Source organism: Corvus hawaiiensis, chromosome 5 (assembly GCF_020740725.1).
Source record: "Corvus hawaiiensis isolate bCorHaw1 chromosome 5, bCorHaw1.pri.cur, whole genome shotgun sequence".
Taxonomy (NCBI): Eukaryota; Metazoa; Chordata; class Aves; order Passeriformes; family Corvidae; genus Corvus; species Corvus hawaiiensis.
In genome coordinates, this window is record NC_063217.1 from 4076943 (window position 1) to 4089671 (window position 12729).

General features: G+C 41.6%; 1 protein-coding gene across 3 annotated transcripts in view; it reads left to right on the forward strand.

Annotated features, from left to right (window-relative positions):
- Positions 1-95: 95 nt before the first annotated feature.
- Positions 96-12729, forward strand: part of CTNNA2 (catenin alpha 2) — a 462414-nt gene continuing 449780 nt past the window's right edge. Inside the window, exon 1 of one of the 3 annotated variants that reach the window (XM_048304875.1) lies at positions 96-178. Coding sequence is in view for 2 of the 3 variants with exons in the window: in XM_048304874.1 (XP_048160831.1) it covers positions 6498-6570 (73 nt within the window). In the remaining variant the exon portion in view is untranslated. Of the gene's footprint in view, positions 179-6470; positions 6571-12729 lie in introns of those variants that run through there. The other 2 variants (XM_048304874.1, XM_048304876.1) reach the window with 2 other exon arrangements.

A 12729-nucleotide genomic window follows, 5' to 3' on the forward strand; every position in this document is an offset into this window, starting at 1 on the left:
CCGGCGGCGGGAGGAGGGAGCGAGGTGAGCGGGAGGCGGGGACCGGGCGACGGAGCCGCGCCGCACACCCGGCCCGTCAGTGACCGGCGCTGCTGGGGAGGAGGAGGCGGCGGCGGAGGAGGCGGCGGCGGCGGCGACGACGACGAGAGATTCTCCCACCCCCACCCACCGAGCTGAGGTGAGGCCAGGGCAAAGCATCTTCCTTTCTTCCCCTCATCCCTTCCTCCCTTTCATCCTTCCTCCCGACCTCCTTCCTTTCAACCTTCTTTCCTTATCCTCCTTCCCCCTTATCTCGCCTTCCCCTCATCCTTCCCTGCGCTTCCTGGTCCTCCTTTCCTTTCTTCTCTCCTTAGCCACCTTTCTCCACTCCTCCCCATCCCCCAGGCTCCCTCTCCCCGTGCCCACATTTCGCACCCTACAGATATAATAATCTTGCCTTTTTTTTCCCCCCCGCTTTTCCGTTTTTTTTTTTTTTTTTAATGCAATTTCAATTCTCGCGCAGTAAAAGACCGGGAGAGGGAAAGAGACAGAGTCGGTCACAGAGATAATCCCCCCTCCTGTAAAGAATGGATTTGAATTAATGGTCATTTTGTAGTGCGTGTATTATGGGAAGAGGGGGATTAGATTTAGGGAAGAAAAGAGAGGGTCAAAGGTGTGTTGTTTCACTTATTCATCTATTTACCCACCATCACTTTCAGGTGAAACCTGGCTCCGTATTATCTTAAGTATTTTTTTTTTTTTTGGGGGGGGGGGTCTTGTTTTAAATTATTCTCCTTTCTTCAGGCGTCAGAGGCTCCTTCCTCCCTTTTATCCATCCCCCTGTGCGTCCCTGTGCTTTGCAGTAGCTGCTGCTCCGATTGTGTGAGCCGGGAGCCGGCGGGGAAGGGTCGCGGGGAGCGGGGCTGGGCGGTGGGGAGGGGGCTGCGGGCACCTCCTCCATCCCTTCCCTCTAGGCCTCTGCCAGGGTCTGAGACCTTCCCAAGCACCCGCTGCACATCCCAGCCAGCACCCAGCCCGAGAGGTGCCAGCTCCCAGCAGAGGATCTGCTCCGGTGGCGAGGAGCGAAAGTTTAAAGCGTGGCTTTGTCTTTGCGTGGAGCGCCGGGGATGGCGAGGAGCCGTGGGGATGTTGACTGGAAGGTGACGGCAGCCAAAGTGTCTCGTTGTGGGGCTTCTTGGAGTGGAAGAAGTTTCGCTCGGCCATGGTGGTGGTGGGGAGCTGCCAGACTTGCCTGGCTGCCGTGCCCATCTGGGAGGTGGCGTTGGGGATGCTCAGGGGAACATCCATGCGCCAGGGCTTTGGGAAAGAAACTTCTATACCTCTTTACAGTGGGGTGTAGCGTGAGGTGGCAGGCGCTTCCTTCTCTGGAGGTTGGAGGGGTGAATGCCCTCCCTCGCATCTCTCTGGCTGCGTGTGATGCCTGGGTTCTTTCTAAGGTGATGCTCTGTCAGCTGGTGGTTGTGTTTCTCTCCTGTGGAGCATTTATTTGATTGCGAGTGTGCTTCGGACAATTCCAGCCTTTTGAAGCTTCTGTTTGCTGAATTCGAAGTTAGTTCATACTTCACCAGGATAGATACGTTTCAACCCCCCTGTTACTGTAGAAATCCAGATACCACAGCAGCCGATGCTACAGCACAGCTCTATCAGCCTGGATATTTAATGCGTATGTTACACATTACCTTGGCATGTATTCCTGAAAAATGTTGGACTTGTCAAGATTGCAGTGAGTGGTGTGTGTGTTTTGGAGTGCCAGGTAGATGAGGAGCATAAACAGGGGCAGGCTCAAACAATGCTGCTGATGTGAACACCAGATTTTCCTGCCTTTGTGGCTATTACAACGCTGCTGGTTTTCCTTTTTACCTGTAGTGCCAGTGATTGATATAATGCATTGTATCAGGCTTTTTGTGCTGCAGGTCGAACAGGATTCTTTCTAGAGGAGTGAAAGTACTGATGTGAAGGGTGAAGTTCTGCACTCAATTGTGTAAATGCTTGTTTACAGAAATACCACCTCAGCTGGGCACAAGGTAGCTGTAATTCCATTAATGGGCTCTGCTGATGACAGACGCCTCAACAGGAAAGCTCCAGTGTCACTTGAGCCCTTACATGGAAATACAACTGTAATTCATGCAGATTTTCTGAGAGCTCTTTTAATATTAATGTTGAGCATGCATGGTACTACTGAAATGCCTTTGAAGTCCTGAAAACCAAGAGTATTTGTACACTGAGGCTTTAAAGCCAAAGGAAGCAATTAGATCTTCTGCTCTGACCCCTTGACTGTTGTAGTCAGTTGGATTTCATCCAGTTTTTCTTAAGTGCAATAACTTGCATTCAGCTGGAACATGCCTTCCAGAAAAATTGGTATTTTGATCGGAAGGCAGTAAGAGGTAGAGAATCTGCTGTTTATTAAGTTATTTGGCTTCAGCTTCCAGTCACTGGTTAGTGATGTGCCTTTCTCCACTATGCTAAAGAACTCAGAGTATTTTCTTACCGTTAAAGTATTTATCTGCTGTAACCCAGTATTCACCTTCTCCTCTACTTGAAAAGACAAATGAACTAAAATTCTTGAAATTTGTCACTGCGTGCATTTTCCTCACAACTCAGTTTCTGGGGATTATTTTTTTCCAAATCCACTTTTTCAGCATTTTTATGAAACTGTGAGCTGGATACAGCACGCCAGAGCCTTGTCTCAGGAGTGTTTTGTGCATTTAAATATTACCTCTCTGGTGTTACTGTCCTGCTTCTGCATCACATTTACATATTAAACCTTCATTTGCAGCCCTGCATCTTGATCTCCTTCTCTCTGGGTACTCTCACTGTGGCAAACCCTTTGCAGGACTGTTTCTTTCCACAAGAGTTCATCATTCCATAGACTGGCATGTATTTTCCTGATTGCAGCTTTATAACTTTGTACGTGGCTTTTTAAAATAACGTTTTATTTCTAGCATTGATTGATTATACCCAACACTCCTGATGGCTTTTTGGAACTGATTTATCTCAGTTCTGTAGCACTCTATCAATTTATACTTGTGCAAATTATGTCGTGATTTATGGTGTAGACTTACAAATAATTGAAAAGGTGTTTTGTGGTAGTGGCTCCGCCTTCGGGGAACTCCATGTTAATCTGAGTTATGTTGTGATGAGATCTGCTCAAAAGCTGTTCTTTTTTCTTTTTGAGATGTCACTTAACCAGTTCTTCACCAGTTTAATTGGTTCTGTTTTGTTGTCAGGCTCGCACAGAACACTGCACCAAGTGCCAGAGAAGTTTATACATGCAGACAGATATTTCTGCCAGTTGGAAGTATCAGTCATATCAAGGAATTAGACCACAATCATTTTAGAAAGTCAGCTTTCATTATTTTACTTCCTATTTTTTGTTACAGAGCTCTGAGATATCAGTTGAGTCCCATATAATTTTTCTTAACTTACGGTTTTGTTCAGGACTGCCATTGTTCTAACCTTCCTGTGTTTACAACCACTGTCTCACTGGGTCTTTTAGAGCATGGTTGTAACATAAATGTTCATTCAGACTTTTGGAATTTTCCCAGGATTTTCAGAATTCCTAAAAATCCATGTTGGTAGGGCAGATAACTCCTTGGACACTTCTGAGAGTGCTCTTCATGGTGATCTTTGGTCCTGCTGACCGAAAATGTTTACTGCAAAGTAATACTGTTTTAACATTGTATTTGCAATGGGATGGAAAAGTAATTAATATTCTCATGAGGTACCAGCAAATTATCAAGTACTTTGCATATGCAGAATTGCTTTATGAATGTATCTGCCCTTTTGCACTATTGGTGGAACTCAGAGTCCCTGTTTAGCACCACACCTGTGTGACAGCTGAGATATCTTTTGTTCCTACGGTTTCCCCCCACTTTTTTTCTGCTGCCAAGAAATGTCTTCATCCTCACCTATTAGTTTTTTACACCCACTGTTTCAAAAAGTATGAATTTTTTATCGCTTAACACTTTTCTTCTTGTTACATATGAATTATAACCACAGTATTTATTGAAATCTGTTTTGTGGCCAAATTGTAGTAGTTATGACAATGCCTTGCAGGTATTACATGCTGTCTGAACACATCAGCATGAGGTTTTTTTCTTTTTTTTTCTGTTTGCAATGACAGAAACATATTTTATTACATTTTAGGTGAGTAGGCTTTGCTTTTAATACAGCATATTCCAAGGCTTGGCTAAAGAAAGCTCAGCTCTTTATTCACTTGCTCCATAGTTTGTTCAAAAGTGGACACAGTATAGGAATACTCTGAATTTAGATACAATATCAAAGGGTTGTGGAAAGAGAAGGGACAACTATACTGAAAGAATCATAAAACCACAGAATGGTTTGGGTTGAAAGAGACTTCTAAAATCATCCAGTCCCACCCCCTGCCAGGGGCAGGGACACCTTCCACTATCCCACGCTGCTCCAAGCCCCGTCCAGCCTGGCCTTGGACACTTCCAGGGATGGGACAGTCACAGCTTCTCTGGGCATCCTGTGCCTCACCACCCTCAAGGGGAAGAATAAGTAAATAAATAATCAAATATGCAGTTGGAGATAAGAAAGGCAATGTACAGAAATAAAGAGTAGCAGCACCAACCTGTTAGAAATCACAGTGACAGGCTTAGGATGTAACTTGATGGGAGGTTTTGTGGCTCAGGAATTGGTCCCTTGGAGCTGGTTTAGTTAAGATGCAAGAAGGAGATATAAAAAAGACCAGAATGGGAAGGGAAGGTGAAAGTTACAAAAAGAAAGTTGTATTTCACAGGAGGGTGAGAGCTACTCCTGACTGAGATAAACTTGTTGATTTCATATAAACACCACATTTGTTACATTTGTTAGGATAAAGGGCTCAGAAAACTTTCCTGAGGCACAGCTTTCCAAGCCAGCAGGCTGGTGCAGGGAGCAGAAGCAGCTGAGGCTCTCATTCCTCTCTGGAGGTCCAGTACTGATGGGTGAGATCCTCCAGCTGGGTCAACAACACCTGAACCTGACTAGGAGCAAATTGCTGCTGAGTCCAGTGTGCCTTGAGCAGTGTAGGAAAGTAAAAAACCAGGATTTTTTTAAGACTACTGTAACAGAAAAGTTGAAGAGGTGACAACAAAGAACAGAAACCAGGTTTTGTCCTGTATAAAAGAAGTGGTTGATAATTAGGTTAACAACGTCCTAAGTTCTGGTGTCCCCAACATAAGAAGGACATGGAACTGTTGGAGCAAGTCCAGGGAAGGCCAAGAAGTTGAGAAGGGGACCAGAGCATCATTCCCATGGAGACAAGTTGAGAAAGTTGGGGCTGTTCAGCCTGGAGAGGAGAAAATTGTGAGGAGACCTCAGAGCCCATTCCAGTATCAGAAGGGGCTGCAGGAAATCCAGAGTGGGATTGTTCATCAGGAACTGTAGTGACAGGACAAGGAGTGTTCGGTTCAAACTGAAAGAGGGGAACTTTAGGTTAGAAATACAGAAAAAATTCTTGGCTGTGAGGGTGGGGAGGCCCTGGCACAGGTTGCCCAGAGCAGCTGTGGCTGCCCCTGGATCCCTGGAACGCCAGGTTGGACAGGGCTTGGAGCAACCTGGGCTAGTGGAAGGTGTCCGTGCTCGTGGCAGGCGGTGGAACAAAATGATCTTTAAGGTCCCTTCTAAACTAAACCATTCCAAGTTATTTTAAGTTATTCTAAGTTACTGTATTATTGCTTCTTATTTAGAGGGATGCATCGTACACCTAAATATACCCCAGAGTGATAACACTGTTGTATCAAGTCTTTGGTTGGGCAGGCTCAGCACTCTACAGCTGTAAATGAATTTTGTATCAGGTTTCTGGATAAAAGCTCTGCGTCTCAGTTTTCTCATGGTCTCCTCAGCATCACACACGAGCCACTGAGCGAGCAGTGATATCTGGTTCCAGGCAGGGGTTGGACACAGAAAGGCATTCGTGAATGTTTCCAAACAGTAGGATAGGTTGAAGTCATATTTATACAACAAAAGATCAGCTGCTCTGGGAAAATAAACTGTCGTGACCATCACTTAACAGTACACTTGTTTGGAAGGCAAGATTTTTGTGTTCCTTGTGTTTTGAATCATTTTTTGTTTTGGCATGGAATGAGCAGGTGGATTTTAAAAAGGCCAGCAAAATTAAAACTCTTTCCTCTAGCAGGACTATCTTTCTCCCCACTCCCCCATACATATTTTATTGTCTTAGATGTCTTGTGCTGTCATCAGACAAAGCATTTTGAGTTTTAAAGGGGCAGGAGGAAAGCTTTTCTGTATTTTTTCACTGGTTGTGTGGAGAAAGCACACCTTTCCTCGGAGTACTTTAACTCTGCTGAATCAGCATTTTCTGATAGCAAGGCTTTTTTTTTTTTTTTTTTTCCTCCTTTGGAGTATTTTTTTGTCTAGCTGTGCTTTTCAGCCACATCACCCCCTGCATTAGTATTCTGGTACAGAGAACAGTGGAGAGACATTTTCAACATTGCAGCAGAGACTGCCCAAGTTTTCAGGCTTTGTAAGTAATGCGAATTTCTCAGTTAAGTGAAGCTGAATCCTGTAACATTAAGGACGTCTCACAGGGGTTGCATTGGAGAGGTAAGAAAAACAGTAGATGCTGCAGTTATACAAAAGAATTTCTGTGTTCAGAATATTTCAAAGATATTTTTGCAGACACTCCAATCTGCTGTTATTACTGGTGTTACAGTAATTATGATGTGACATTTCTTTCTCCTGTGGACTTGTCCTTTTCTTTGCAACTCTGTATTTTAAAAAAACCAAGCATATGTTACAATATGCTTAATGCAGACGAGAATATTAAAATGGAAGGCAGTTTGAATGTAAGTGGAACTTAAATTCTGAATGCAAAAAGTGTAAGTGGTTTTGTCAGGGGAGGCTCCCAGTTGCCCAGGTGACTTCTGCAAATGGGGCTTAAGCTTTTAAGTTACTTAAAGCTTCTAAATGGATTATTCACTTTGCCCTTTTCTACAACTAATCAACCTTAATTTTTAATACGCTGTTATTTACTAACAAAACCCACTCTGCTGTATTCCATTGAATCTCTTTTTATGGCAATTCTCCATTACAACTCATTCAGCACAGCAGGGGCAGCTGAATCTCTCCATTCTCTAAGTTGTGCTTGTAAAGAAAGGATCAATGGCAAATATTCCTTATGTTTTAAATACAGAAGCTGTGTCCATCCTGTGCAGAGCTGGCAAAACCACTTTTATCAGTTCTCTATATCTTTTCAGACATCAAAAGAAACTCCAAATGACTTCTTCCTAGAGATTTAACTTTCAAGTTAGACAGTGGAGTAAAGCACTTAAAAACAGAGTAAAATTTCAGTAAGCACTGGTTTCAGTTCTGTTTTAGTGCCATCATGTCACTGGCAATAGTTGTGTCCTTTCCAGGTGATCCACACTAAGAAAAATGAATAAAATCTTTCAAGAAGAGAATTTTTTGCGAACAGATAATCTGAGGCAGATGTTTTTATCTGATTAGGTATTTTTTTTCTCTTTGCTACTTCTAGAAAAAACGTATTGGGATAGTGAAATGTCTTCTTCAAAGCTGTTCTGTGACTTTTGAGTTAATTTGGAGATTTCTTTAAATAAACATTTTTAAGTAAACGAGTGAATAAAAATCAACAGAGAAAAGGTGTGATGTCCTCTGTCATTAAATATTAACTTTCTTGAATGTTACTATCAGATCTCTCTTCCTGATATAAAATGACCAGCTGTGGTAAGTTACTCATGGGTGAATTCTTCATTATATTTATGGAGAAACTTTGAATATAGAACCCAAATACTCTTTTTTCTTCTGCATCTCTGTAAAAAAATCATATGATGAAAATGGTTATTTCATTTTTTACCAAAATAGAACAGGATTGTTTCTAACTTTTTTTTTATTGTGACAGAATATTTAAGTAAAATTTTGTCATCTGTGCTTGATAGAGAATTTATCGAAGTGCTTTGTAACTTGTTATCCCATGGTTACAAATGTTGCCTGTTCAGATAAGAGACTGTACAGACTTATAAGAAAAGGTATAAAAGAGATAAGAACTAAAATATGAAGTGAGAAAAATCCAGGGTAAGTAGGAAAGTAGTTCTTCCATGTGTAAAATATGGAAAAGCTGGTTACTTTAGTTCTTGCAATTAAAATCCACAGGTTGAATTTTAAAATCTAAAGATTTTAAAATTTAAAATTTTAACCTTAAAATGAAGTTATAGAATAGCAAAGAAAAAACTTCCATAAAAGTGCCATTTGCTACCACTTTTTTTTTCCCCTTAATGGGGTCAAAGTGAGAGAGATTCATATATTTTTATTGCAGCATAGGAACTCCTTTCTAGTTCTTGTGCAGATAGTCTTCAGTGCTTACTATAATCAAGTCAGAGATGCAAATTCAGGATTACAGCTGCTTAGTCTAATTTTAAACGTCTCTATTATCTCCGTCATCTCCATTCCCAGTGCTTGGATGCTCCGCAGAAATACTTCTAAGAACAAGAAATCATCAGGAAGCCCATGAATGAAGGAGGATGAGGTGGTGTAGGGAGAGAATCAGAATAAAAACACTCTGACAAATGTCCTGCTTGGCTGGGAGCGCTGCTCAGAGGCTGCAGAGTTTGCAGAGTTACTTGGCTCACATGGGTGGCCCCATGCTCCCCCTAAAATTGAAGCTGAATTTCATTCAGCGTCTTTTGGACTCTTGGCCTTGCTGAATATTGTTTCTGGGTCACAGCTGATATCTAGAAAGAACAGGAATGTGAAGAAAAGGAAAGAGAAGAACTATTTCCATCTTATGATTTCATTTTCCTTGCATGGCTTAGGGAGAATTCCGTACGTGGCTAAGGCAGCAAACTGAATCCCTTGATGTGTTAATTTGCTCTCGCACACTAATTGCATCCTTGAACAAAGTTTTACTTTTTTTTTTTTTCTTTTTTTTTCTTTTACACTCAAATTCCAACCCTCTCGCTCAGGCCTGAGCCCAGGGGATGCAGGTGAGTGTAAGGGAAGTGCTCAGGTGCTTTCTAGGTGCTAAAGAGCAGTGGGGACGCAGGTCCTGGGCAGGATTGTCTTCTACCCATGCTGTGTTTGGATGAAAACCAGCATCAAGTCTTACACACATTTTAACATTCTCTGTGTGCTTTTCTCATCTTCTAAATAACTTAAGTGCATTTCCAGAGCGTTTTTTACAAATATTTTATGGCTTGCCTTGTTCTAATTCTGTACTTACTACCAACTGTGTTTTTGTTCACAAATTCAGCCTAAGAACTAGAAAATGTCTGGGGTATCTGTGTTCAGGTATTTACCTTCATTTGGCTGGGTAAGAAACAACATTTTATTATTGTTTTTAATTATATTTAATATATTTAATTATAATTTCCTTAACGTGATCAGGGAAACCATCACCTTGCTTCTTGTGAAGTCTTCTTGGAACGCCAGCCAAAGGGATTGAATGGTCCCAGGTGATCTCAAACACTGCAGCACAACCTAATTTACATGACAGAGTAGTATGGAAGCATACATTTTGTGCAAACATAGCCAAAAAGCCTTCAGAATTAATGTCTTGAGGTAGTTGAGAAAGCTGAGTGACTGTAGTAGCCATGGTAACTTTTTTCCCTTTTGCTTTTAAGTAGAAACCTCGCTGATTACAAGGCTCCGTGTGAGACTTAAGCTGGGGCTTAGCAAACTACAAATGTGGTGGCAGCAAAGGAAAAATCACAGATAACTGGACAGATTCAACACAGGGAGAGCAGTGTGGATCGGATGCAGAAATAGTAGGCGTGCAAACTCAATTAGGTTGAGAGCTGTAATTGTGACAGAGTTGCTTTTTTGGAGGCTCCACACACCATATTCTGATATTTTGCTACTACTTTTAGAACTGTTTTGGCTTGACATGTGCTGAAGTTGCACATCCCCTTTAGCTCAGATGCTGCCAGACACTGACTTTGGACTGACAGATCCTTGCAAACTTGATTGCATCCTAAGGGTGGAGTCAGCTTAACTTTATTTTAATTGTTTTATGGCTTTTGGGTTCACAAGAATGATGCTGAGATGCACTGACAACATGAGTGTGCTCAGGTCTCTTGTCAGCTTAATGAGTTTATTTTTGCTGGCTGGTTGACAGCCAAAAGAAACCAAAGAAAATTACATAGCCCAAGAACAGCTTCTTGGCTGGTTTTTCATAAAAAGATCAGTCAGGAGGAAGGGGAAACACTAGAGATGGATATTTTGAATATTTCTTTTTTTTGTAAATCAGTTTTCCATAATGGTGTGAAAATAGAGGTCTGATAGTTTTGCTCTCTCTGCACCATAAACACATTAGAAGTGGTGTGAGGTCTGTTCTGGTGCCACGATATCCAGAAGAAAGGTTTGTGCCAGATAATCCACAGTAATTAAATATTTCATGAAACAGAGTGAGAGTGAGATGGGCTGTGCAATGATTAGGACAGGGGTGGATCAGAGCAATCAGTGTTTGATTACACAAAAGGAACCTCTAAGGAAGGACTGGAAACCACATTCCCCAGAGAAATACCATAGGAAGTTTATCAAGGGATAGTGCTGGATTCTACACCTGGGATGGACAGCCCTGGATGTATGGACAGACTGGGGAATGATATCCAGCTCAGGATATTCTGTGATTTTTAGAAAATAAGATATTACAGTTTAAACACTCCAGGTGTGTTTGTAACTACTGGTGTGAATTGGACAGTTTGATTGGATCTCCAAAATTTTTGAGTGACCTTCTGCAGTCACCCCTTGGCTGGGGTGGTTTGGATGTTTCTCTTTCATCATTGTTTTTCATCATAAGCTTTTCCTTGGGGTGAAAGCAAGGTCATGTAAATGAGGAAAAAATTTTGAAATCGCTCTTTTAAAAAATGTGTTTTTAGTAATTTCCACCTAGCTTTAATTAGAAATTGGAATGGAAGTCACCTCTGGGGCATTATAGTTCGGGTATGGGAAATAGAGGGAAAGCACAGCTGCTGTGGGACAGGTGCATCACAGCAAGACTTTTAACAGCTTCAAGTACTTAGAGGTCCCTTTATTAGGAGGAAAGTATGTAAATACAAAAAAAGAAGAAGTACTGTGTCTGAGCAGATAAACCTCCTTCAAGCATTAAAATAAAACTAAAGCACCCATATTGAATCTGAGCTCTGGTCTTCACGTAATCCTCCTTTTGCCTTGAATCTGAAATCCGTTTCTCCAATTTCAAGAAATGTGCAAAACATGAGGAACACTTAACAAGGATTGAGTAGAAAGATTTATTTTACCGGGAGCCTCTTCCAGCGTTGCAGATGGTTTCTGGCTGTCTTGTCTAAGGCACTAGTTTGGGTATTCAGATTATGCAAGATTAAACCCTTGATCTTTTGAAATTAATTACAGAATTTTCATCAATGTTGCAAAGCTCTTACCCAACATTTCTGGAGCTGGTTCTGCCTTTGGCTGTGGACTGTGTGTCTTTTAAGTGTAGCTGGAGCCAGTCCTGTATGCTATTACAGTGATACATAGACTGCTTCTATCTCTGGAAAATTCAAATTGTTTCTCTGTGTTACCTTATAGAGCTGTTGTGAGCACTGATTGTGTCTGTTTAGAAAGCAGATGATTTGTGTGAGCAGGATTTTTTTTTGCCATTTTAACATTAAAAAAAATTAGCAATAAGTGTCTGGTACATCAGCTCTTCTTTGCATCTGATTTCTGAGCGGCTGCAAATATACAATATTTACTGCTCAGTCTTTCATTTTAATGAGCTATTTTTTGTGGTGTTGATTTAATCTGAAGACTGCTTTTCCTCTGAAGTGAGAAGCTTCTTTTGTCATGTTGGGACATTTGAAGAAAACATTATAGGTGGACTCAGTTCCCTGAATATGATGGAGACACCTTGCAGTGTTCAGCTTTGCTCTTCACTTAGGTTGTGGGTCTCACACAGGTTTGATTCTGTACAATATTCTGGGTCATAACTCAGTGCCAAAAACAACCCCAGCCGTACCAAAGCACTGAGTTACTTGAGTGTCACTGTATTTCTCCCAAAAGGTGCTGATGTGGGTGGAAAGATGCCCTGGGTCCAGGAACCACAACTCAGGGTCAGTCTTTAGTGTGGCAAGGTACATGAAATGTTGGTGAAATTTGGTGAGAGAACTGGCATCTCAGAGAAAATTTTCAAAGTGGAAATAGAATTTCAAATGTTGTCTTAAATTATGGGTCTGACAGGTACGTGTATCTTACACTCTGTGTGATGAATCTGAATTAACTCTGGGCCTGTGTTTCTGAACACAAGAGTACTGTGGAAAACATCACAAGGAGAGATGCAAGATCTGTCAAGGGCAGTGATCACAGTCAATATGTTAGAAGGGTTTCGTTATTTGTTTCTCCAAGGCAATTTTGCTGTCTGAAGAACAACTGTTGTGTTTTCATTTTTGGATCCCACTAAATCAAATGGATTTGGTGATGGTGTGTAATCACTTGGATTTCTTCTGTCACAGCAGTGATACCATACCACCATGTGCAGTCCTTGCATCTGTTTAATCACCATTAAAGAAGCTGTTAGGTTTTTAGTCATATTTATCAAGGTCCTCTATCGTGAAAATGCGAAGCAAATACTCACCACCGCCTTCTACTGGAAGTTGTCCCTGCCCATGGCAGGAGGTTTGGAACTAAATGATCTTTAAAGGTTCCTTCCAACCCAAACCACTGTGTGATTCTATGATCCTGTGATTTTGTTCTTTTAAAGAAAGATTTTATTGAGAGTCATTCCTAAAATTC